Raw genomic sequence first — 26,680 nt, 5'->3', positions numbered from 1 at the left:
CCCAAGGTGCGCTTACCGGGAAGATTCTAGCCTACGTCCATCCTGGGTCGGAGCTTCATCGCGTGTGCCTCAGAGAGCAGAGCTCTCGCCTCTGCCCGCAGGAGTGGAGCATCATGCCTCCACTGTCTAAGAGAAGATTTCTCTGGGTGTGACTTATCATTTGCTCTTCTAGCTGAGCCGTGTGGTCAGTTTCCCAAGAGGCATTTTGACATTTTCCAGCGTCTTCCTTAAAGAGAACAAGCCCAGGTTTCGTCCAATAAGCAGGGTATAAACAGACCTTTTACTCTCTGAGCCGCAGTGTGTTTATGATAACGCCAGTGATTCCCAGGAGCACATCTTGGCAATTCACTGCCATCCATGTGTTACCCTTGAACCCATGCGTTTACAGAGAGCTGGAAGAGCACAGGATGTTGATGCCCTGAGAGTGGTCGCAGAAAAAGCCGGAAGCGCAAGAAGTGGGGCAATTGCTTTCAGGAAGGCAAGTAGGAAATTCTGCAGTCTACTGAGGCTACGGGGAAAAATAAGATGGGCTGGTTTAAATCACCAATATTTTCACAGTTCTGACAACTGGGTTTCTGAATCTGATGTTCATCTCACTTCTTGGCTTACAAGCAGATGCTTCTTGATACCTTCTCAGATGATGGAGAGACAGCTCTTATATCTCTTCTTAGAAAAGCACTGATAGCATTCACCCAAGCCCCCTATCACCCTATTGCTTCCCAAAGCCCCCACCTTTAAACACTTTTGCACTGGGCAGTCCAAATTTTAATATGTGAATTTTGGAGGAACACAAATTTGGTCCATAAAAAGGAACTGATATTTATCTCATAATGGATTGTCATTAGTAATTTCTTAAAGGAAGATTAGAGGGAAAGGTACTTATAGCACAGGGAGCATGTAAGAAGGGCAGGGTGGGTTCTAAAGGTCAAGAGAAGAGAAAACCTTCAGTCCAGTAGTGGGCTGGTGTGTAATGTGGCAGAATGGAAAAATTTAAAGATGGACAGGTACTTTGATAACTAATTAGAAATGGATTGGTATGTCATGCCAAGGAGTTTGAACTCCATCCACAGACTAGGCAGCCATGTGGTAGCAGTGTGTAAAGCGAAGGTCATGTGATCTATTAGTTCACAGAAAGAGTAACTGGTTATCGTGTGGAAAACAGGAGAGGGTGCAGAGATGGGAGGCTGAGGTACGAGATAGGTAAGAGTCTTGGTGAGGGATTATAAACTAAGCAGGGGCAGTAGGAATAAGAGAGTATAGACTGGGAAGCTTTCTCTAGGTAGAATTAGCAGGATTCGACGAGTTGGCAGTTAGAGCAAAGGTGGGTTTGGCGTGACCATGGGTCACTAGTTTAGGGATAAGATAGATTGAAATATCATAACTACAATGAAGACTGCATGAGGGGGTGGGGGATGGGGTACTACTTTTTCAAAGAAAGGTAATAGAGTTTGTTTGTGCCGTGTTCAGAGCCTTGGTAGCATCCCAGAAAAAGTTACTATAGGAATGAGGAACAAGAAGACCACATGCCTTCGGTATGGTATTCTCGGAGTTCTGATCACCCTGGCAGAAGTGACTTTAACATATCTGAACAGGTGAAGCACTTTAGCTGAGGGTGGGGGTAGTGTGACATTGGAAGCGTGCAATGAATCTGAACTTCTTAGAATGCTTTTTGAAATAGATTCTCTAATTAGAAGGGTTTGTAAGCAATCAGTTTTCCAGTAACTACTTAGTCTGATCAGACATATGTACATTTATACTCAGCTTAAACTTTAGAGATACCTGAGAAATCTCATTGATTAAAGACAGATGTACATACACGGAAATGAAATGTTATTATAACTATGTGTGTATATAAATAGTTATTGTCTTAGTCACTGTTTCATTGCTGTGAAGAGATATCATAACCAAGATAATTCTTATAAAAGAAAGCATTTAACTGGGGTTTGCTTACAGTTTTAGAGGATTAGTCCACGATCATCATGGTGAGAAGCAGACAGTCATAGCACTGGAGGAGCTGAGAGCTTTACCTCTTAATCCACAAGCAGGCAACAAGCAGAGAGAGACAGAGAGAGAGAGAGACAGAGAGAGAGACAGAGAGAGAGAAGGAGGAGGAGGAGGAGGAGGAGGAGGAGAGGAGAGACAGAGACAGATCAGTCAGACAGACAGACTGAACCTGAACCTGAACCTGGGATGGGAGTTTGAACCCTCAAAGCCAACTCCCAGTGATACAGTGCTTCAAACAAGGCCACACCTGCTAAATCTTCCCAAACAGTTCCATTCACTGAGGACCAAGCATTTAAACATATGAGCCTATGAGGGTCATTTTCATTCAAAACACCCAGTCATATTCTGAGCATGAGTATCTATCTATACTATGTGATATTGGCTATCACATCCAAGCATCTAAAATAAAGTGAATCAATCAAAAGCTTCAGGTTCTCAAATTGTTCCCAAGTCTATTATAGGCCATGCTGTGAAGTAGGTGAACGCTCCTAGAAGCTCCATCTCTATTTCTTTTCTGTGTCTTTTTCCTTGCTTTGTTGTCTCTTTTATCACTTCATTTAGACACTTCGTTCTAACTGTCATGTCTTCTTCCTTCTACAAAAAATCTGTTCTCGAGGGAGAAATGAAATGAATTACTTACACTTTTGAGAGAAATCTAAGTTGGTGGTGTCTAACCCGTCAAGCATTCGCTGAACTGTGGCAGGAGACTTGGTTTAGGTGTACTCTAAATATTTGAGAGCAGGTATACTGAGAAGTGAGGATAGCAGAGGGGCTCCTGCTTCAGAGCTTGTAGGCCTCCGCTGCTTCTCTTGTAGACCCGTCTCGGGGAGCTACCCGAGATTACACAGCACACTCTATCCCTCTTCTCGGGGACCCTGTAACTTAGTATTAATAACTAGGTATGCACGCAAGCATGTGCCTTAAGTTTCCTAATGGACTGAAATCCCTTGAGGCCGCACTCTGCACCTAATTAAACTTCGTTTAATTACATGTATAAGACTTACAATTATGCTTTGTTTTTTATCTAGTAGACATTCGAGTCATGCTTATAGAAGAAATAAATGTTATATATCAGCTGTTGGCCTAAAAGAAAAATCCACAGCTTTTCTTCAGTGAAAAGTACCAATTACGCTGTTATAAAAATTACAAACATAAAAAGATCCTAGGATCCCAGTAGCTCAGGAAGTAAGACCAACAAATTTTTTGTTTGGTTGGTTTTTTTTGAGACAGGGTCTCACTGTGTAGTTCTGGCTGTGCTGACACTCTCATGTACACTAAATTGTCCTTGAACTCTATGGAAATCCACCTGACTCTGCCTCCAAAGCGCTGGGACTAAAGGTGTGCACCACTCTAGCTAGACTGACGAACTCTGTATCCTACTGTCTTAGTCGAGTCTCTATTGATGTGACAAAACATCATGATCAAACAGCAAACTGGGGAGGACAGGGTTTACTCAGCTCACAATGCTGCAACTCTGTTCACCATTGAAGAACACCAGCACAAGAACTCAAACAGGGAAGGGACCTGGTGCAGGAGCTGATGCAGAGATTGTAAGGAGTGCTGCTTACTGGATGGCTCATCATGGTTTGCTCAGTTTGCTTTCTTATACAACCCAGGACCACAGGCCCAGGGATGGAAACACCCACAACAGGCTGGGCCTTCCCCCATCAATCACTGATTAAGAAAATGTTTTACTGTTCAATCTTATGGAGGTAATTTTCTCAATTAAGGTTCCTTCCTTTCACATAACTCTAGTTTGTGTGTCAAGTTGGCATAAGACTAGTCAGCAAACCTCCTATACCTGCTCTTCCATGAACATTGCTGCCCTATTCACAATAGCCATGAAATGGAAACCACCTATGATTCCATCATCAACTGATAAATATGATTATAAAAATGTGGTACTTTCATACAGTGGAATTATTATTCAGCTGTTAAGAAAAATGAAGTTTGTAGGAAAATGGATGGAGTTAGACACTATCATTCTGAGTGAGGAAACTCAGACCCAGAAAGACAAACATCACATGTTTTATCGTTGTGTATGTGACCTTTGAATCTTCAGATTTGGAATACCCACAGAGGTCTGGAAATTAGCGAGTGGCCGTGGGAGAGAACTCCCATGTAGGGGAGAGAGAATATAGTGATATGAAGAGTTAGGGGAGAATAATGAAATAGGAAGGGTTTACTTGGAGTGTGGGGGTGGGGAGACAGGATAGAAGGGAAAAAATGAGAGGGGAAAAATAACCAAAACACCCAGCGAAAACTTTCTACTGTAGATGCTTCCTAAATATCTGATGCTATTAATAATGTTAACACTTCATGTTTATTTATTTTTTTCTTCACTTGGACAGTTGGGTCAAGATTTTCATGGTATAAATGAAAGCAAGGCAGAGAAATCAATTAAACATCAACTTGTCAGGTCAATAATTATATGCAGTAATGGTCCATTAATTCCATAAGCATCTTCATTTCCTGTGTGAAGTTACTTTCCACGATCCTAAATGAATTAATAATTAGTGTCTGGACATGAGTGTCAATCCGTTTGAACTAGTTTCTAACAGGGTTCTTTAATTTTGAAGAAGTAGCAAGGAGTGAAATATTATCTACTCTTGAAAAAAAATTCTTTCTCAACTGCATATAACTTAGATAACTGACAGCCAGAACACTTTTTCCCTGGAGGAGGAGGATGTGCAGTTTCTGTACATAATGGCTCCCTAGCAACCAGATGACTGACACAGCCAAACTCGTGTGGGATGAGCCCCAGGGGTACCTTTATTACCAGCCAGAGATGTTGTGGAGGAAGCAGGGAAGAGAGTTACCCTCTTGCTGATATCATCCTGACATCTTCAATGCTAGCAGCCAGTCTACAGAACTCCTCCGCACCAATGTACATGGCTGAGATCAGCACAGGCCCGGCATCTGCTGTGCCATCATGTGCACTAGCCAAATGCTTCTGTCTCCAGTTCTTCCTCTCTCTGTGCTCACCGTCGTGCACTAGCCAAATGCTTCTGTCTCCGGTTCTTCCTCTCTCTGTGCTCACCGTTGTGCACTAGCCAAATGCTTCTGTCTCCAGTTCTACCTCTCTCTGTGCTCACCATGCATCGCAAGGTCATTCTGCATATGTCTGTCTCTTTTACTCCTCCTTTCCCTCCATTTCCCCCATTTTCCTTTCTTCCTCCTCCCCTCCCTTTCTTCTCGTTTTCTTTCCTACTTCAGCCTCCTTCCCTCTTGCTGTAGTTCCTATCATCTGAAGCCAGGGTAGACACCAACCTGCCTCTGCAGAAGGCCACTAAGGGCCAGCTAATTGCCACATCCTTCCTTGATTTCTCATTTGTGTGTAACACGACAGCCGCAGTCTGAAAGAGAGTTCCCACCCCTCTGCTGGTACTTTTTCCGTTACCTCAGTGGTTCCTCTCTTTTCTTTCTTACATATAAGACACCCCCTCAGCTCTTTCTCCACTTTTTTTCTCTTCTGAGATTTATTTTCAACTTGCTTTCTGTCTTCTCCACTCTCATTGTGTGTCCCAGTGGCACACACCCTGACAGCTACCACACTTAACATCTGTATTTCAGACCCTGCTCTTGGACGCCACAGTCGCCCTTCTGATGGCCTTGGTGTGCCTTACTTTGGCTATTCCACAGGTGGCTAGCCTTGGCAGTCCTGGCGTTGGTTTCTCTCCTAGGGCTCCCTTCTGTGGTGCAGCCCCATCAGCCAGCCACTCAGCCCTCAGGAAACCTCCGACGGGTCCAGAGCATGACTCACACTCCCTAGCACTGTCTTCTCTAGAATGTTCTTGATATCCCTCTGCCCATTCTCCCAACTCTCTTCTCACTGTGTCATGGAACAAGAACTCTTCATTGCTTATATTAATAATATCACCACATGGTCGTAATTTATGTCTCAACTCTTTCCTAAATTGTCCCTAGCTTATTGATTACCTATTGACAGTGTCATTTTTTTATTCTTAAAAAATAGAAGTAATTTCACATGCAAATAATTCACTATGGCTGAATTCTCTTAGAAACCTGCTTATAATAGAACAACTGATGTTAACTTGTTACACAGTCCCAGTGACAGAGAAGGAAAAATGCAGAGATGTTTGACAATACCTGTCGTTTCTTTGAATGTTCTATAGAAGTAAAATTTTGTAGGCTGCTTCACCTTACTATAGTGACTATACTATAAGTACCCTATCCAAAGGCCATAATTAAGGACACTAAAAATGTCAAGAGACACCAGACCAAGCTCATTGTTTTTAGTTTCTCTGATGTTGGCAAAGTTAAGTTCATTTCCTGAAATCAGAACTAATTATACTTAAACGGTCATGGCTACAGATGTGTTTATATTGGCCAAATCCCAATTTACTCATTTATAAAATAAAATTAATGCTCTCGTTGGGGCAAGAAAGTAAAAATATTAGCAAAACCTATGGAACAGCTAATTATTAGGATATGAAATTTCTGGGTAAGTGCTGACTATTGCTGATGACTGACTAATCCCTGAGTGTGAGGCGTTCTGTCCTATAGAATAGAAAACAGGGCAACTAACTAAATGTACTAAGAACTGACCTAGAAGAAACACTGCAGACACGGAGTCAAAAAAACTTGGTGTGTCTTCTCAGTGCTGAATATACATAATTTCCTCAGCTCCAAAGTTTAGGGTTTTTTTTTTCATTTTATTATTTCTAATATGGATAGATATCTATTTCATGGATATCCTATTTTGAAAAAGACTTGTAAGTTTCCGTGTGTTACTTTATGATGAATGACATTTGAAGTACAGGAGGCCTTCAGCTGAGTACAGCCCTGTTCTCTACCTCTGTGAAAGTCCCAGTCATTCTGGGGAAGGGCAGCCCAAGCTCAAGGTGGTGTGGACACCGTGGAATACAAATACCTTTCACTGTGTAAGTGCTGACGGACCTCCAAGAAGAGTTCCTACCAGCGATAGTTCATCTAGGAGGAATCCAGCTAAGTCTGAACACAGCATTCCGTGTACTTGTTTTCGCGAAAGAAAACCAACCAGACCACAGAGTCATTTCTTTTATTATTTTATGTGCATGGGTGTTTTGCCTGCATATATGTATGCGTACCGTGTGAGTGCCTGGAGCCCTCGCAGGTCAAAAGAAGATGCTGGATCTCCATGTGACTGGAGCTGTAGATGGCTGTGAGCTGCCATGTGGGTGCTGGGAGTTGAACCCAGGTCCTCTGCAAGAACAAATGCTTTTAACGACTAAGCCAACTCTCCAGCTCTGCATTTGCTTTTGGACAGTGTGACAGAGCAGAAACGGACAGAGGGATGGGCAGGCTTGTGATTTCATGCCCGTGCTTTCTGACTCGCTTTCAGACAGTGGCTGTCAGGTTACACACCAGGTTACAGTCCCAGCCTGCATTTTGTTGGTGCTAAAAATACACTCACATAGGAAAAAAAATCGAGTAGAGAAAACATATCAGCAGCAATTATCTGTGAGTAGAACTGCTTCTGATTTCTATTCTGTTCTTTCGCTTGTCCATTATTTTCTAAAATTCCTTTCAGCAAACATGTTTGCTTCTGTAAAAAGGAAGAAAATTTTTAAATTGCCAACCGCAACAATCCCACATTTGTTTAATAGTCTCAGATTGTACAGAAGACTGATGAAATTATTTTTGTTTATAGAAGACAGTTAATTGTGTCTATTCTGAAACGTGGTAAGATGTTACAGTTGTAGAAATTCCTGAGTGATCAAGTGATTTAGGAAATAATAGGCATTTCTACGTGGCGAAAAGAGGAACTTCTCAGCCCCGTGGAGCTCTGTAAAGATTCAAAAGCAGAGAAAATTCCTTTAAGGCAGTGATTTTCAGCCTGTGGGTCATGACCCCTTTAGGGGTTAAATATCAGATATCGTGCATACCAGATATTTTTATTACAATTAATATTAGTAGCAAAATTGCAGTTATGGAGTATCAGTGAAAATAATTGTATGATTGGGGCTCACCACAGCATGAGGAACTGTGTTAAAGGGTTGCAGCATTATGAAGGTTGAGAACCACTACTGTTAGGAAACCGTGCTGCCCAGAGCACGGGACACTCCCCTCAGAGACCCTCTGTTCCCATTGGAGACGGCTGCCAGCGGCTTTGCTTTTGGTAAAGTGGCGACGGGAAGAAAAAGAACAACCGTGTTTCTTTCCGGGGTCAGAATCTTTCTCCCTTCCCGTTGGAGAACAGGGGACTGAACCCTTTCCTTCCAGTCGTAGAATGTTCTATCCGAAAATAGTAAGAGACATGCATCCATTAGTGCTCAGATTAAAGTGTGCTCGCTGGATCGGGTATGTGAGTATGTGTGCATAGGGAACCAATGCTGTAAAGCAGTAAATAACCAGGCCGTCTAACGATGACAGCTGGCTCTGTTCACTGTCTGCTGGACTCCCTGCTTCAAAAAGATTCAGAAAAACAACTTTATGTAACTTGTGTGCCTTAGAGATCAGTGTTTCTTGGAACTTTTATAAGTTAAGTGACATACACAGAGGGCTTTATTTGGGTTTCGGGCGAAAGCAGAAGAAGGCGCAAGATTTTCAGTCGGGATTGTGCAAGCAATCAAAGGGGCTGCTACAGTACTTTCATTTAAATGTTGCATCCTCTGTCTGTTGTCCCAATTCTCTGACTCAAAGTTTATTGAGTTCTGGGTAGATATTTTGAAATATCTCAGCAAGATCTGTAGTGTTGAGAAATGGAGTAAAAAAGACCAGAAAATGCTAAATTAGTGTTGATTTTTCTTATTCATAGCAACGACTAAGAAAAGAATGAAGACTATCTCTTTCCAGTCTTACATATTTCATGCTCAGCATGCATGCAATTCTCCCTGGAAGTTCTCAGCAGAACATCTGTGCCCAGATGTAGGCAAAGAGTGTGTATACACTATACGAAGTGGCAGCAAAGTCAATCCTTCTCTAATCAGGGCTGGGGCATGAGTCTGCGAGCTTGACTTGAGTTGGTCAGTATTGGACAGCTGGGGTGACACACAATGACAAACTTTTGTCTACATTTTCCAAGAAATCAGTTAGCCTTGTTGAGTTGACATTATCAGAAACAAAAAAAAAATGTAATGTTATGTTTTTTCTTCTTTCTTTTGTGTGTGGGTCTGTGTGTGTGTGTGTGTGTGTGTGTTGTGTGTAGTTTAATGTCTCTAGAGGCCAGAATGAAGAGATTGAACCTTCCGCGTTGACTGTGGCTGGTAACTTGGCTGTCCCTACCCCACCACCTGAGACCACCACATTTGAGCCATTGTTCAGCGGCCCCGAGGGAACGGAAATCAGAAATCCCAATTTGATTTTACAGTCAGAAAAGTCTTTGTACAAAGGTAAGAGATAATCTGCCGCACAGCTGCTGTATCCACAACGTGAGGGAGGCACACGAGAGTGGTCTCTAGAATGTCCTCTGAGGAAATGCTCTAACTTAAACAGGGAAGACAACGCCAGCTCTGACTGAGTCATATGGAACTTGAGAGGCAGCTGTCTGGGGAGGAAGTGTCGTTATCGAAATGATACAGCACAGAGTTTAACCTGAACATTTAGATTTAGATTTTTCTCCCTGTTTGCCTTGGCCTCACCTGCTCTGTGTTCTTCTCAAATGTGGATATTTGGGGTTTTGATCCTTGGTTGTATAACTCAGATTCTGATCCAGCAGCAGATTTTCTATGAGTTACTATATATACAGAGAGAAACACTATGTATGTTTTGCCACATACAAAAAAAATGACAATATCCAGGTCCAACAGAAGCTTAGATGGACTTGAAAACAGGTTCCGGGACATGTTCTTTAGTTCTTGAGGTAGGGGTTGTGTAAATCTGTTCTTTTCTGTTAGGTGTAAGGAGTTTTCATAGCAGAAGCAGATTTAGAGCTCAGTTTTTTTTTAAATTATGCTAAGACACACTCCAAACATGAGGAGAAGTAGGTGGAGTTGGAGCGAAGACGGGCTTTGTTATAAAGACAAGGCTTACGATGTGTGATCCATCTCCAAGAGAGCAAGTCATAGCAACTGGTTTCTGTTTGTCTGACTTTTCTTACCTTGGGATAATTTCTTCCGGTAAAAAATAAGAATCAAGGCACTCTGCATTGTTGATCAATAAAAAGGGATTTAATAAGTTGGAGGCTCTGATTAAATTAACAGAAGATGGACTTATTATTTTGACTTTCCCACAGGAGTGCACTCCCGAAGTTCATGGTAACTGGCGTGAGATGGTCATGCCCTGTCTTTTTGGGTTTACAACAGTTGTCTTTAAAAAAGAGAACTGTCATATCAACTTCCCTTTGGTGCTTGTGTGTTATGCAAAGTAAAAGACAGAAGTTCTGTGACGGAAACAATAGTACACATTTGTAATACCAGCCCTTAGGAAGAGGAGAGTAGCTTGGGCTACCAAGTGAGACTGTTTTTAAAAATCTATCTTCTCCTGTCAGCTGATTCCCCAGAGATATTAGGTAATGGATTGTCACTTACACCTTCTTGGAAATGTGCAGTTTAATGGAGCTTCATAAAGATGAAATTGAGGGATGGATAGCAGTGGTGGGCAGGATATTTGGGGTAATATAGAACCCTCCCTTCAATAACTTAGACACATGTTTCTCAACTGGTTGTTACTATGTATAAAGAATTAGAAGTTTATACTACTTCTCTGCATAAAGCTTTTGTTTTCTGTTTTCCCTGATGTCTTCAGCGAGAGAATCACCTCTAGCAATCTCCACCCCCTTTTCTCCCTAGACCCAAGATGCGGGGAAGCCCTGAAACCCGGCAACTGTGGAGACTATGTAGTTCGGTGGTATTATGACAAACAGGTCAACTCCTGTGCTCGCTTTTGGTTCAGCGGCTGCAACGGCTCCGGAAACAGATTCCACAGTGAAAAGGAATGCCAAGAAACCTGCATTAAATGATGAAGAAGGGCACTAGCCTGCTTCATGCAGCGGTTTAGAAAGAGCCCAACACAAACCGTGCATATCAGCTCGTACACTCAGTAGTGATAGTTCGTAAGTGTATAGACTACCCACAACCACCGCCTATAATGTATAATACAGGATATAATGTTGCTAACTGCTCACTCAGGGGAGAAGGCCAAGGCTCTCATGATGTTAGTGGCGTCTCAGCTGTCACCCTAGCTGACGGGTGGAAGAACTGGGGATCTGGACTCAGTGTGTGACTTTAGAACACACGCTTTGTCTGCCTCACAGCCTTCGGCGTGGCCCGGATTCCTGATCGTTCTATTCCACATATGATGTCAGATCAAACCCCACCCTGCCTGTGCCCCAGCTCTTACAGCTCCTTCAAGGTCCAGTCAGTGGAGAAGAATTTGTGATGGGAAAAGACACAAATTGTGTTGGGGCGTCGGAAGGGGTGGGAAGTTTACATGTGAGTGCGGGGATCGTGCCTGAGGACAGAGAGTGAGGACAAAGTGAAGAAAGAACCCCAAAGTGATAGCAGAGATCCTATGGCAAACGGACACTTCCATTCCTCCTTGGTATCAAAGCCTTCTGTATGCTTAAACTATGTAAAAACAAACAAACAAATAGTAAATAAAGCAGGTTTTAGAGGTTTGAATGAGGCTCAATTTTACGGTGAGGGAACAGGAATTGGGCCGGCCATTTTGTACTGATTTTGTTGCACCCAGTGTGAGAAGGCTGAACGTTCTGAGATGGCATTTTAACACATCTGCAAGGTGCTGTCTCCCCCCCCCCAGCCTGCCTCTCATTCAAGCTGGGCACCAAAATGCTCCAGACTATGGAAATGGACAAATAGCCAAGCTGGCAAAAGCAACATAACAGAGGTTTCCATGGTGTAATTAAAATTGTATTATGTAATATTTTTATTAAAAAAAAGAATACATACAACATGTCTGTCAGTTTTAAAACAGGATGAGACCGGGCGGTAACCACATCACCTGCCGATTAGACCAAAGTGCTGACTCTCTGGATCCTGACTTGCCTCTTCCTTGCTACCCTTTTATCCCAGGCATATTCTACTGCGTGCTTTGTGTCATTATTGGCTTTTCTATGTAATTTTACATGTAAAACTAATCGTACCTCTATGGATGCTCAAACAATATATAGTTAGTCTTGCATAGCTTATAGCTTTGTAAGAATGTATTTTAGACATCTACAACTTGATATTTTAATTTAACTTTACAATTAACCCATGTTTCACCATAAATAAATACGTTCCCAAATAATTTATTACTTAGGTGCTAGAGACAACTTTTACTGAAATCCGTACTTCTCTGTGATTTGATAGATGACATCATAATTCATATGCATACATTTATATGAATGCCATGCTTGTGAAATATCGATGAGAATATATAACAATTTATTTAAACAACATATTTAATCATTGCTTTGGCTGATATCAATTGAGCTGTTTCTACTTTTATTTTTTCATTATTCCACCACCATCACCCATTTTCATAGTTGTGTCTCTGGACACACATATTCCCATTTCTCAAGGGTGTATACCCTAGCTGGAATTTCTGATGTGTGTATAGATTCCAAATGAGCGTGTATCATGCCAGTTTTCTCCCGGAAGTGAGCGTTTCTTGTAAGTTCCTACAGGTGTGTCAGAGGTACTGTTGTCTAACTCATGTCAAATATGCCACCATTAGCTACTTAATGCTGCTTCCTTTGGCTTAGATGACTGTGAAGCAGCATTTTGTGTTTAATGTTCTAGGATACACCTTAGACAGCTTCATTACCTCCTGTGCTCCTGCTTCTGGGAAATGCCTTTTTATAACCAGGGAAGATTGTTTTTATTAGACTGAACTATTTTCTTTATTGAGTTCTTGGAGTCCTTGTATATACTGAGTTCTATTTTGCTTTGTGTTTGTATTGCTAACATGTGTACAGCCCGCCCCCCTTTCTCCCTGTCTCCTTTCCCTCCCGCTCTTCTCTTGTAGTGATGAGGTAAGCAGGCCTGCTTTTTGTCCCAGCTCCTGCATGGTTAGCTTTACACCTGAAATAACAACACACAAATTGTATTCATTTAAACACTGCTTGGCCCATTATATCTAGCCTCTTCTTGGCTAACTCTCACATCTTGACTAACCCATTTCTAATAATCTGTGTAGCACCATGAGGTGGTGGCTTACTGGGAAAGATTCAGCATGTCTGACCTGGCGGCTGGCTCAATTGCATCTGACTAGAGAGGAGAGGCATGACGATTGCCTCACTTCCTCCCAGCATTCTGTTCTGTTTACTCCGCCTACCTAATTTTCTGTCCTATCAAAGGGCCAGGGCAGTTTCTTTATTAACCAATGAAATCAACTCAAAACAGAAGACCCTCCCACATCATTCTCTCTCATTTTTTGGTGTTGTTTTCTGTTTTAATTTGTTTTCTTTTTCTTTTTTTCCATTTTGAGACAGGGTTTCTCTGTACAGTCCTGACTGTCCTGGAACTAGCTCTATAGACCAGGCTGGCCTTGAACTCACAGAGATCCACCTGCTTCTGCCTCCAGAGTGCTGGTATTTGAGCCATACACCACCACTGCCCAGCTTCCGTTTTAATTTTGAGTGCAGTGAAGTTTATCAATTTTTTTTTTTTGCACTATTCAGCTTCTCAGCCATCTCTTCTGGGGCAAAGACTTCCAGGACCAGAAATCAGCAAGTGTTAGCAGCATTTCTCTAGTCCCACCTTTGTGCCTGTGATCAATTCCTGACCTTCCTGTGGCTCTTGGGTGGTTTCAGAGTAGCATCAGCTTTTGTCCTTCATCTCCCTCGGTTGACCTTGAATGAAGATCTGAGCTTGGACAGGAAGGTAATGGCTCTATCACTTTTCTCTTCTTCTGTTGTGGTGGAATTAAGGGCTTTGAGCTGCTCCTGGTCCTTCGAAAGCCTAGCAATGCATTATAAAGTGTGTATTAGTCACCATATGCTGTTGGGAAAGTCAAAGGATTTCAGAATGTCTCCCTGCAGTTTTGACAGGAACAAAAGTGTTTATATTCCCCTTTCAAGCTTTTCATGACTTTACTCCCACAGAAAGCTGAAAAGCAAATGTGTTGTGTTGATGTGGATTTCTTCTTTTGTCTGGGCATCCTTTTCCTCCTTCTGGACAGAGTCCTAAGACTTTCAGGACGATGCGCAAACCACCCCTTTGTGCTGTCTTCTTAATCCTGTCACCCATGTCCACCACTGAAGACCCACACACCTACCTTCTATCTTCTCCTCTCGTCACAGTGACCACAAACAAGCTCAAATGCCTTGCACATTGTGGAACACAATTGCTTCTTACACAGCTTCAGTGGCTTCAATAACAAAAATGTGTTAATGTATGGTTACATGGGTTTAAATCTCATGAACTAAAACTAGCATGTCTAGTGTCCAGACTGAGTTTCTTCTGAGGACCTGAGGGAGAACCATTTCTCTTTCACAACATAGAAGGGTCATTTATATTCATTGGCAAGGGTCCCATTGTATCTCTGTCTGTCTGTCTTCCTCATCTGTCTCTGTGTCTCTCCTTCACTCCTTCCCTCCCCCCTCTTTCTGTTTATGAAGACAAGATCAAACTCTGTAGCCAGCACTTTGTATGATCCCTTCAAAGTGCTAGGATGGAAGGCATGGAAGGCATGCATATGAGACCTCATCACTGTTTTCTTTTCTTTTAATTTTTTAATTTTACACTGTGCGGTTTTTATTCCAGCTAAGACAGGGACTTACTACTTAGCCCACGCTGGCATAACACTCATGGTGATTCTCCTGCCTCAGCCTTCCCAGTGTTGGGATTACAATTGTGCACCGCCACTTCCAGCTCCTCCCTCTGTTCTCAAGATCAGTAGTATTGGTAGATATCTCTCCTACTGCCATCTTTCTGGATATTTGACTGGGAATGAGTAATTGTTTTCATTTCTTTTTAATTGTTTTTATTGAGGTATATATTTTTCTTCCCCCCTCAAATTTTATTCTCTTCCATGATTCCCATGCTCCTAATTTACTCAGGAGATTTTCTCTTTTTCTACTTCCCATGTAGATTAGATCCATGTATGTCTCTCTTAGGGTCCTCATTGTTGTCTAGGTTCTCTGGAATTGTGATTTGTGGGCTGGTTTTCTTTGCTTTATGTCTAAAAGTCATTTATGGATGAGTGCATTTTATATTTCTCTTTTTGGGTCTCGGTGACCTCACTCAGTATGTTTTCTAGATCCATCCATTGCTTGCAAATTTAAGGATGTCATTATTTTTTCCTACTGTGTCGTTATCCATTGTATAAAGGTACCACATCTTCTTTATTCATGTTTTGGGTGAGGGGCATTTAGGTAGTATCCAGGTTCTGGCTATGACAAATAATGCTGCTATGAACATAGTTGAGGACTGTCCTTGTGATACAATTGAGCATCCTTTGGGTATATACATAAAAGTGGTATTGCTGGGTCTTGAGGTAGGGTTGTTTCCTAATTTTCTGAGAAATTGCCATACTGATTTTTCAAAGCAGCTTTACCAGTTTGCACTCCCATCAGCAATGGAAGAATATTCCCTTTACTCCACAACCTCTCCAGCATAAGTTGTCATCATTGTTTTTGATCTTAGCCATTCTTATAGGTATAAGAGTCGTTTTAATTTGCATTTCTCTGATGGCTAAGGATGTTGAACATTTCCTTAAGTCTCTTTCAGCCATTATAGATTCTGCTGTTTAGAGTTCTCTGTTTAGGTCTCTACCCAATTTTTTTTTTTAAATTGGATTATTTATTCTTTTGATGACCAATTTCTTGAGTACTGTGTATATTTTGGAGATCAGACCTCTGTCCTATGTGGGGTTACTGAAGATCTTTTCCCATTCAGTAGGCCGTCGTTTTGTCTTATTGACCATGTCCTTTGCTTTACAGAAGCTTCTTGATTTCATGAGGTCCCATTTATTAATTGTTTCTCTCAGTGTCTGTGCTGCTGGGGTTCTATTTAGGAAGTGGTCTCCTGTACTTCCCACTTTTTCTTCTATGAGATTCAGTGTGACTGACTTTATGTTGAGGTCTTTGATCTATTTGGACTTGAGTTTTGTGCATGGTGATAGATATGGATCTATTTTCATTGTTCTACATGTTGATATCTAGTTATGCCAGCACCATTTGTTAAATATGCTTTTTATTTTTCATTTGATATTTTTTGCTTCTTTGTCAAAAATTAGGTGTTTGTAGGTATGTGGATTGATGTCCAGTTCTTTGATTCAGTTCCATTGGTCCTCTTGTCTGTTTTTATGCTAATACTAGGCTGTTTTCAGTACTGTAGCTCTGTAGTAGAGTTTGAAGTAAGGGATTGTGATGCCTCCAGAAGTTCTTTTATTGTACAGGATTGTTTTGGCTATCCTGAGTTTTTTGCTTTTCCATAAGAATTTGAGTATCATTCTTTCGAGGTCTGTGAAGAATTTTGCTGGGATTTTGATAGGCATTGCATTGAATCTGTAGATTGCTTTTAGTAAGATTGCCATTTTTACTATGTTAATTCTACCTACCCAAGAGCATGGGAGATCTTTCCATTTTCTGGTGTCTTCTTTAATTTCTTTCTTCAAAGATTTAAAGTTTTCTTTATATGGGTCTTCCACTTGTTTGGTTAGAGTTATTCAGAATATTTTATATTATTTGTGACTATAGTGAAGGGTGATGTTTCCCTGATTTCTTTCTCAGCCCATTTATCATCTGTGTGAAAGAGGGCTACTCATTTTTTTGAGTTAATCTTGTATCCTGCTACATTACTAAAGATGTTTATGAGTTGTAGGTTTCCTTGGTAGAATTTTTGGGGTCACTTATGCAAACTATCATATCATCAGAAATAATGAAAGTTTGACATCTTTTTTTCTAATTTATATCCCCTTGATCTCTTTCTGTTGTCTTATTGCTCTAGCTAGATTCTCAAGTACTATATTAAATAGATATGGAGAAAGAGTGAAAAATCTGTTCCTGATTTCAATGGGATCACGTTGAGTTTCTCTCCATTTCATTTGATTTTGGCTGTTGGTTTGCTGTATATTGCCTTTATTATGTTTAGGTATGTTTCTTGTATCCCTTCTCTCTCCATGATCTTTATCATGAAGGGATGTTGTATGATCATAGTTTTATTTTTTTTCAGTTTGTTTATGTGGTGGATTACATCGACAGATTTTCATATGTTGAACCATTCTTGTATCACTGAGATGAAGCCTACTTTATCATGGTGGATGATTTTTTTGGTGTGTTCTTTGATTCAGTTTGCCAGTATTTTATTGAGTATTTTTGCATCAATGTTCATGAGTAAGACTGTAATTCTCTTTGTTAGTAATATCTTTTTGTGGTTTGAATATCAGGATAATTGTAGCCTTGTAAAAAGAATTTGGTAATGTTCCTTCTGTTTCTATTGTGTAGAACAATTTGAGGACTATTAATTTTAGATCTTCTTGGAAAATCTTGTAGAATTCTGAGCAGAAACCCTCTGGTCCTGGGCTGTTTTTGGTTGGGTAACTTTTGAGGACTGTTTTTATTTCTTTAGCAGTTATAGGTCTACTTAATTTGCTTATCTGGTCTTGATTTAATTTTGGTAAGTGATATTTATCCAGAAAATTATCCATTTCTTTTAAGTTTTCCTATTTTGTGGAGAACAGGTTTTCGAAGTATGACCTGATGATTCTTTGGATTTCCTCCGTGTCTGTTGTTATGTCCCCCTTTTCATTTCTGATTTTGTTAGTTTGGATATTCTTTCTCTGCCTTTTAGTTATTTTAGATAAAGGTTTGTCTACTTTGTTGATTTTCTTGAAGAACTATCTCTTTGTCTCATTGGTTCTTTTATTGTTTTTGTTTCTACTTTATTAATTTCAGTTCTCAATTTGATTATTCCCTGCCATCTACTCCTCCTGGGTGAGTTTACTTCTCTTTGTTCTAGAGTTTTCAGGTGTTCTGTTAACGCACAAGTGTGGGATTTTTTTTTCAGCTTCTTTACATAGGCATTTAGTGCTATGAACTTTCCTCTTGACACTTCTTTCATTGTGTCCAATAAATTTGGGTGCGTTATGTGGTCATTTTTATTGAATTTAGGAAGTCTTTAATTTCTTCCTTTATTTCTTCCTTGACTTATCAGTTAAGCATTGTTTAATTTCCATGTGTTTGTGGGCTTTCTGGTATTAGTGTTGCTGTTGAATTCTAATTTTAATCCATGGTGATCTGATAAGATATATGGCTTATTCCATTTTTTTTGTATCTGATGAGGTTTTCTTTGTTATCTAATATGTTGTTGATTTTTGAGAAGGTTCCATGAGGTGCTGAGAAGAAGGCATATTCTTTCATGTTTGGATGGAATGTATTATAGAGTTCATAACATCTGTTAATTCCCTTATTTCTCTGTTAATTTTCTGTCTGCTAGACCTGTCCAGTGGTGAGAGTGGGGTGTTGAAGTCTCCCACTATTAGTGTGTGGAGTTTAATGTATGATTTAAACTTTAGAAGTGTTTCTTTTACATATGAGGGTACCCTTGTATTTCAGGCATAAACGTACAGTATTGAGATTTCCTCTTGATGGATTTTTCCCGTGACTAATATGAAATATCCTTCTTTGTCTTCTTTGATTGATTTTAGTTTGAAGTCTACTTTGTTAGCTATTAGGATAAGCTACTCCAGCTTGCTTCTTAGGTCCATTTGATTGAAAAATTTTTTCCCAACCCTTTACTCTGAGGCGATATCTGTCTTTTAGATTGAAGTATGTTTTTTGTATGTAGCAGAAGGATGAATTCGGTTTTCATTTCCAATCTGTTAGCCTGTGGTTTTTTTTTTTATATATGAATTGAGTCCATTGATATTAAGGGGTATTGATAACCAGTGACTACTAATTCCTGTTATTTTATTTTCGTTGTTGGTGATGTTATTGTGTGTGTTTTTTCCTTATTTGGTATTTGGTGCTGTGAGATCATCTATTGTTTATGTTTTTGTGGATGTAGCTAACTTCCTCAGGTTGGAGTTTTCCTTCTAGTACTTTGTGTTGGACTGAGTTTGTGGCTAGGTATTGGTTAACTCTTGTTCTGTTTGTCTATGGTGATTTGTTGGGTATAGTAGCCTAGGCTGGCATCTGAGGTCTCTTAATGTCTGCATAACACTTTACTAGGACCTTTTGGCTTTCATTGTTTCCATTGAGAAGTCAGGTGTAATTCTAATAGTTCTGCCTTTATATATTACTTGGCCTTTTTCCTTTGCAACTCTTAATAGTCTTTCTTTATTCTGTATTTTGTATGTTTAATGTTTTGATTATTATATGGTGAGGGGACTGGTTTTTTTGTTTGTTTGTTTTTTTGGTCCAGTCTATTTGGTGTTCTGTAAGCTTCTTGTATCTTCATATGCATATCTTTCTTTCGGTTAGGAAAGTTTTCTTTTATGATTTTGTTGAATATATTTTCTGTGCTTTTGAGTTGGACTTCTTCCTCTTCTATTCCTATTATTCTCAGGTTTGGTCTTTTCATTGTGTGCCATATTACCTGGATATTTTGTGTTAAGCTTTTGTTAAATTTAATGTTTTTGTTGATCGATGAGTCTATTTCCTCTATTGTATCTTCAGCACTTGATTTTTCTCTCTTCCCTTTCTTGTAGTGTGTGTTTATGTTTGCATTTGTGGTCCCTGATCATTTTCTCATAATTTTCATTTTCAGAATTCCCTCGGTCTATGTTTTCTTTATTGTGCCTATTTCGGTTTTCAAGTCTGGAATTATTTGTTTCATCTGTTTGATTGATTTTTCTTGATTTTCTTTTAGGCATTTGTTGATTTCTTCCATTTTTGTTTATCTTTTCTTCTATTTCTTTGCGGAAATTTTTTATTTCCTCCTGCAGGGCCTCAAACAGTCCTCTAAAGTTATTTTTATGTCATTTTCTTCTGCTTCATCTATAATGGAATGTTCAAGTCTTGCTGTTGTAGAGCCACTAGTTTTTGTTGATGTTGTGTTGCTCTTTGTGGTGTTGAGTGTGTTCTTACCTTGTCTAGCTATCTTTTCCTCTGATTGGTGTACTTGTGGCTGTCTGTGTCTCTGGTGATCAATCTTCCAGGTGTCAGGAGAGCCAAAGCTCAGATGGTTGCTCCTTGTGGTGCAGTAGGGGCCATGTTTCCAGTTACCCCAGAGGTCACTTGGTGTTCCCTGAGTTCGCTTTGCACTCCTGGCGGGGTGGGGGGGGTCACATCTTTAAATCCAATGGTTGTTCAGACCTGTTCCCATGTAGGTTGCTTACTTGGGCCTGTTCCTGCTGAAGTTGCTGGCTCGGGCCTGCTCCTTGTGGAGGTCGCTGGCTAGATCCTATTGCAGAGGCTATCCCTGGCTCAGGCTTGCTCCTGCATAGGTCTCTGGCTCAGCCAAGTCTCACAGAGGTCTCTGACTGGGGCCCATTCCTTTGGTGATTGCTCCCTCATACCTGCTCCTGCAGAGGTCACTGACTCAGGCCTGCTCCTGAGGAGGTTGCTAGCTTGGGCCCAGTAATTGTTTTTCAAGGCTTGCGATCAGATAGTGTCCATTTGAATAATCCAAAATCATCTTCTCACCACATGGTCCTTTACCTTGCTCATGTCTACCAAGTGTCTTCTGCCAAGTGAGGCGGCATTCACACCTTCTGAGGATAAAGGAGTGGGCATCTCTGAGACAATTCTGCTGCATGCTTTACTGCCTCTCTCCTCTACTGTCTGAGCTCTTCAGAAGCGAGGACAGCACGCATCATTCCTCCCTGGACCTTTAGTCCCTCACAAGTTGGAAGAGCTCAGTAAGTTTAAAAGAAAATTAGATCCAATTTTACAAAAGTCGTTTTAGAAATGATTGTTTGAGGAGGACTAGAAAAAGATCCTGAGGAGCTCACATGCGTTTTTCGCGGAGAATATACCAGTGTGAAACTATTCTCCTCAAATCCATGTTGACACGAAAAAGCCTCCCACTTCACCATTAGCAACTGAAGGGAAAGCCATGGGGCTTGTTGTCCGAATAGATTTTGGATCAAAAAAGATAAATGATCTGATGATTGATTCTGGAAAAGAGGATAGTGGTTCATAATTTCATTTTCACACACTCACCACACACTTGGTGGGAGCATTTCTAATTAGCTAAACCATCTTACAGCATCATTTCTGCCATGCTGGTTATTTAGTGGGAACTTCAGCTTCACTAACTACACAAAAATCACCTCAGGTATCTGAATTCCCGTTGTGGGATGTTAACTGTATGATGATGTGCTACTGTAACTGGTGTAATGAAAAGCTGAACAGCCCATAGCTAGGTAGGAGGTAAAGACAGAACTTCCGGGCAGAGAGAACTCTGGGAAGAAGAAAGGCAGAGCCTCTGGCCAGACGTGGAGGAAACAAATGCAGGGAGCCCTGTGGCAGAATGTGGATTAATATGAATGGGTTAATTTAAGTTAAAAGAACCAGGTAGGAACACACTTAGGCTATAGGATGAGCTTTTGTTATTACTAAGAAGTCTCCCTGTCATTATTTGGGAGCTGGCTGGCATGACAGAGAAAGACTCGTTACAAATTCCATGTTAAATTTATGAGACGACAATTAGGTTTCTTTACTTCACTCTTTATCTTGAACACAGAAATAAGTAATTTGGGATAATGAAGGAAAGACTGTAACAGATTTTTTTATCATGTGTCTGAAAAACCCAGAGATCCTATAAATAAAAGAAATTTAAAAGAAATCTAGGCAATAAAAAAACTCAGTAATTCAAATATAATGTGCGATAAACATGTAGAAAGACACCAAAAGGAGTCTCAGAAGGGGCTGAAGGCCAGGAACTTGGTGAAGATGCCGGAGGACAGGTGATTCTGCCAAGCCCCCTTGCTGAGAATCACCAGGGGTGCGTCTTGAGAGAGTCCAGCTGCCCTGAGACATTCGATGTTTAGCTAACTTTCCCCTTTCCCTCACAACTCTCTAATCCAGCATGTTCAGTAAAAGCAATGTAAAGATTTTCCCTTCCTTATGGTCTCTCTAAATGAAATGCCACAAAAAGAAGATGCCCAGAAACGTGGGTGGCTGTTAAGACTAGCACAGCCCCAACTCCTCTTTCACACATAAGTTCCTAGCATCTCATTTTTCAATTTTCAAAAATATTAGACTGATTTGGGTTTTTAAAACACTGATCATTCCTTATCATTTAACATAAATTTGTCATCCTGGGGGGGAAGCCTTAAATTAATTCATTTAAAATTACTCTAGGCTCAAAAAATTAGTAATGGTTAAATCTTGTTTAAATTGGGTTTAGAAATAAGGGCTTTTAGATTAATCAAAAATCCTTCGATCCCATGTCTCTCCTAGTGCTGAAAGCTGTAGATGAAACACTGTGAGGAACCGGTGGGATCAGGCTTCTGCTGGGGCACCGTGCCCTTCTGAAGCAGCCCATTCCTCACGTCCCATCGCCTCCCTGCGTCTGACGATTCCACACTCCTGCTGTGACCTGGTAGAACCATCATGTGATTGTGATAATATTTCAGGACAGACAAGCTCTCCTCTTTCATTCTGGCTACACTAGACACTTCCGTGTCCGTGGCTCACCCCGGTCCCTTCTGTAATTCTGAGCTTGCCCTCATCTTCTGAGAGGCTGAGTGATGTCTGAGCGGCTAGGATGGTACAGGAACAAGTTACGCTCTATGTTCTTCAAATGGCTGCCGCACTGGAAGAAGACAGGAAAATTCTCCTCCATCATATATGTAGAAACAGATTACATGTTAAAAAAGGTTTTTTTGTTGTTGTTGTTGCTGTTGTTTTGTTTTCAGTGCTGGGTATCGAACTCTGGGCTCGCTCATGCTAAGCAATCGCGTCACTACCCTAAGGAATTCTGAAGTACCAAACAGGAGTTTCGCGCTGCAAAGGCTTCTTTCCCTGTTCCCTCTAAAATGGACCGGAGGCTCCCGTTTTATTTCCATCGCCCTTCAAACGTGGCCTTAAGTGCCACACTCGTGGTTCCCTGACATTCTATTTTAAATACTAATGCGATTCTCCAGCAATTTCCTCCTTGACATATCGTTAGTTTGGTGCTGTGTTAAATTTATCATTTGGCCATTTTCTTCTCTTGCATATTAATGGGGAGCACTATGGTTTGCCGTGTCTGCAACTTGGCGTTTTTCTCAAACTGATTCTATTATGAATAAAATCACCCTCAGAAACGCCTTCCGCTATAAAAAGGAGCCATAACAAAAGCCAGAACACGTCTGCACTGGGAAACAAAACCAACTCTCCTTCGTGTAATTGTTTCGTCTCATCTTAAATTAAATAAATATTTGGCATTAGTATAGATTTTCTCTGCTGTTTATTACTGCTTTACTACCATAAAAATTGAAAAACGCCATAAAATCAACTTAAATGGTACTTCTCCAAATGTTGGGTTATTATCCTGGTTTTTCCCTGTGGGAGAACTTGACAAAACCTATGATGTTGCTTTGTGCCTCACTCCTTAACAATGACAAACAAGAAATTTCTCAGTAGTCCATTTCTATATGAACGTCATAGTACGTGGGCTAGTGACCTCATCTTATCATTGAGAAACATCCCAGACTCTCTCTTTCTCATGTCTCGGACCTCATTGCTCAAGGGATCTAGTCTAGCTTAGCTCTTCCTCTCTCCCCTGGGTAGCAGTCTTTGCTCCTGACAACACATTTGGCACCCTCACTTCCGATCTTACCATCGCTTGGGATCTGTAGTCATTAAGTGCTGTGAAGGTCCAGTGACTTGAATCCAGTCATTTTCATCCTTAAAGCGTTGCACTGGCTATCTTCTTCATGATGTGGGATCCTACTGTTTGTATGTTCAGTTCCTCTCCTTCCGTATCCCTACATGTACTTTTCAATTTTGTTATGCTCAACCCTTTGCTACTCTTCAAGAGTGTCGTTTGGTATCATCCACTCCTCCGTCCTCCTTTCTCCGTCTGTCTTTCCCTTTCAGTAGACGGCCTATCCCCTTTCCACATCATGGAATCTGTATCTTATCCGCGGGTTAAGAACTGCCTCATTGTTTTTAAGAGCCTCGGAGCTATTGCCTTTATTTCATCACCTCCTTTGGCGGACATCGAAATATGTTCCAATATCTTGCAATGATTACCAAAATTTTACCAAGTATTTCTGACCTTTGGCTAGGTTTGTCTGTACATATTTATAAAGAGAAATTGTAAGGACAAAGGGATGCAATTTTGATGGATATGTCATTTGTCCTGGTGAAAGTGTACCCAACTTAACATTCCTTTTTTTTTAAACTTTTTTTTTTATTTTTTAAATTTATTTATTTATTAAGGATCCGACTTAACATTCCTAACTTATGAGCATGCCCGGTTTTCTCCCAATTAACTTTTGTCCATCTGGTGGTTGAAGACAGAATTTTATTTAGTTGTAATCTGTATTGTTCCCATTTTTCATTTTTAATAGTGTAGAATATTTGGATGTATGTTATGTGGAAGTTGGTTTCTAACAAGCTACAGTTATAAGAACTTGTGTATCTGCACCCGGCTTAAGAAAGAGATCATCATTAGTACTTACTGGAGTCTCCACTAAAGCAACTTGAAAATAAATGGCCAATGTATTTGAGATGCTCAACTACATACATCTCCAAGGTCAGCAAGATGTCAATGTATCTCCTGAGGATACACACCTCAGGATGCTCTAAGAGGTACTCCAGAAGTCACTTCAATGGCACAAGTCAAACTAACTACAACCTGAAGCAGTGGACTGAGATTCCTGCAGCAATGGGCTGGGAGAAATCAAATGTGAAAGGGAGTATCAGGGGGAGGTGGCTGCTCCCACTGGAGGCTGCGGTGGTCCCTTTCCTGCTGAGGACAGTTTGGGAAACAAAGTAACAAAGTGTAAGAGAAGTTGGGGATCCTTTTTAGAATTGACATAAGAGGAAGAAAGAACTGTGTCTTGGGATATTTGGAATTTTTCAGTTATTAACTCACCTGGGTAACAAGAAGACAATAGGCTCAGAAAAAGACCACACATTTTAAATTGAAGTTTGTGTATCAGAGACAAGAGGAGCAGTTATAAGGATGCATGGCCAGTGTGTCTAAAGACCTACTGAATTTTACTAATTCTTGTTGCTACTGTGAACATTATGATGACTCATTTAAATCAAAGTCTATCAGTGTGTGGGAAAAGCAACCTGATATAAAAACGTAGATGCGGAGGCGGGTTCCATATCGTCTTCAATGTTTACAAGTGCCTTACCTGGTTTGTTTGATAAAGAGAAACAAAAATTCAGTATATTAAGGTTCGAAAGCTTTTACACTTCCTATTGTAGATAATGTTAACACTCCTCCCGTTATCAGCAGACTCTAGCAAGCACTTTTTGGTAGAAAGAAACGGAAAGGTTTTGTTTTTTTTTACAGTGATATATTTCTTATCTGCCTCTCTCCTGTAGCTGTCACTTTCAAATCCAAGACTATCTCTCTCATGCATTCCCAGATATGAATACTGTTCCTCCCACAGGCCGTTTTTGTTTTGTGGAAACCCTTAAATGAGCATCCACAGTAAATGGAGTTTTCATTGTTGCATTTTGAGGAAAGCCTCTCAAGTCAGCTTAAACAGCGAAGTGGATGGTATCACTTGATTGCCTGAACATTCAACTGCAAAACTGATGTGAACGTGCTAAAAGCCCGAGGTCCATTTCCACATCTTTCTGTTCGTTTCCTTGAAGTTGCACTTTTCTACAGTGGGAGTCTTTGTTCTGTCTTCAATCCGAATAACATCGTATGGCTTTTGAATAGACTCATTTTTTTTTTTTGGCTCTATATGCCCAACATTTTAGAAAGAATACAGGTCCTTTCGGAGGATCTCTTTGATTAATATAAGCTCTTATTTATTAACTGAAGTTAATAAATGGACACTTCTGTACTTTTCAATGTGCCAGGCTACTTTACTTGGAAAATATATATGATGAAAACTATCTTTTTGGAGACAGCAGAATATCTTTCTTAAAATATATTTTTGATACTAATGAGTTTCTTAAAATCAGCTAATAATAGGAAAGAGGGTAGGGCTAAAATCTGAGGGGACTAGAGGAGCCAGAGTGATCAGTAGATCTCGGGGGCGGGCCCCTGTTGCCAGCAAACACTTGACTGAGTAGTGTCCTCTGCTTTGGTTTAGCAGCTCTGAAGAGGAAAAAAAAAGCTGAAGGCACAGACACAGTGGGACATAGCATTGAAGCAAAATCTCTATTCCATGGGAATGATGCCAGCATATTGTAGGAGTCTGCTTGTTTGTTCCTGGCTGCTCATCCCTGAAATAATCACACAGAAACCATACTATTAGCTATAATGTTTGGCTAGTAAGTGTATTTCTGGCTAACCCATCTCCATTAATCTGTATATTGCCTCGAGGCTGTGGCTTACTGGGTAAAGTTTCTCCAGCAGGACTACATGGCTTCTCCCTGACTCCACCTTCTTTTTCCCAGCATTTAGTTTAGTTTTCCCTGCCTGGCTCCACTCTGCCAAACCATTGACTGCATGCAGCTTCTTTATTCATTAACCAATAAAAGCAATGCACATACAAAAGAACTTCCCACACCACCAGCAGGAGGACACGAAGGAGTCTCTACTGCTTTAAAAATAGTCTATATTTGAAAAACAGGATAACCTCAAACTAGTGAAAAAGAAAACTTCCAGCCTTAAGACACTAGTGGGCCTCAGACACAATGAATACAGAATAAAGTAAATAATCACTCACACACATGCACACACACACACACACACACACACACACACACACACACACA

The 26,680-nt window shown here is 40.6% G+C and overlaps 1 protein-coding gene across 1 annotated transcript in view; it reads left to right on the top strand.

Annotated features, from left to right (window-relative positions):
• Positions 1-11,795, top strand: part of Col28a1 (collagen type XXVIII alpha 1 chain) — a 160,085-nt gene extending 148,290 nt beyond the window's left edge. The window contains exons 34-35 of the mRNA XM_005363713.3: positions 9,155-9,338; positions 10,737-11,795. Coding sequence (XP_005363770.1) covers positions 9,155-9,338; positions 10,737-10,906 — 354 coding nt within the window. The 3' untranslated portion in view covers positions 10,907-11,795. The remainder of the gene's footprint in view (positions 1-9,154; positions 9,339-10,736) is intronic.
• The last annotated feature ends 14,885 nt before the right edge of the window (positions 11,796-26,680 follow it).

Source organism: Microtus ochrogaster, linkage group LG10 (genome assembly GCF_000317375.1).
Source record: "Microtus ochrogaster isolate Prairie Vole_2 linkage group LG10, MicOch1.0, whole genome shotgun sequence".
NCBI classification, from domain to species: Eukaryota; Metazoa; Chordata; class Mammalia; order Rodentia; family Cricetidae; genus Microtus; species Microtus ochrogaster.
The sequence above is the reverse complement of the archived record's forward strand: the minus strand, read 5'-3'. Positions and strand labels throughout refer to the sequence as shown.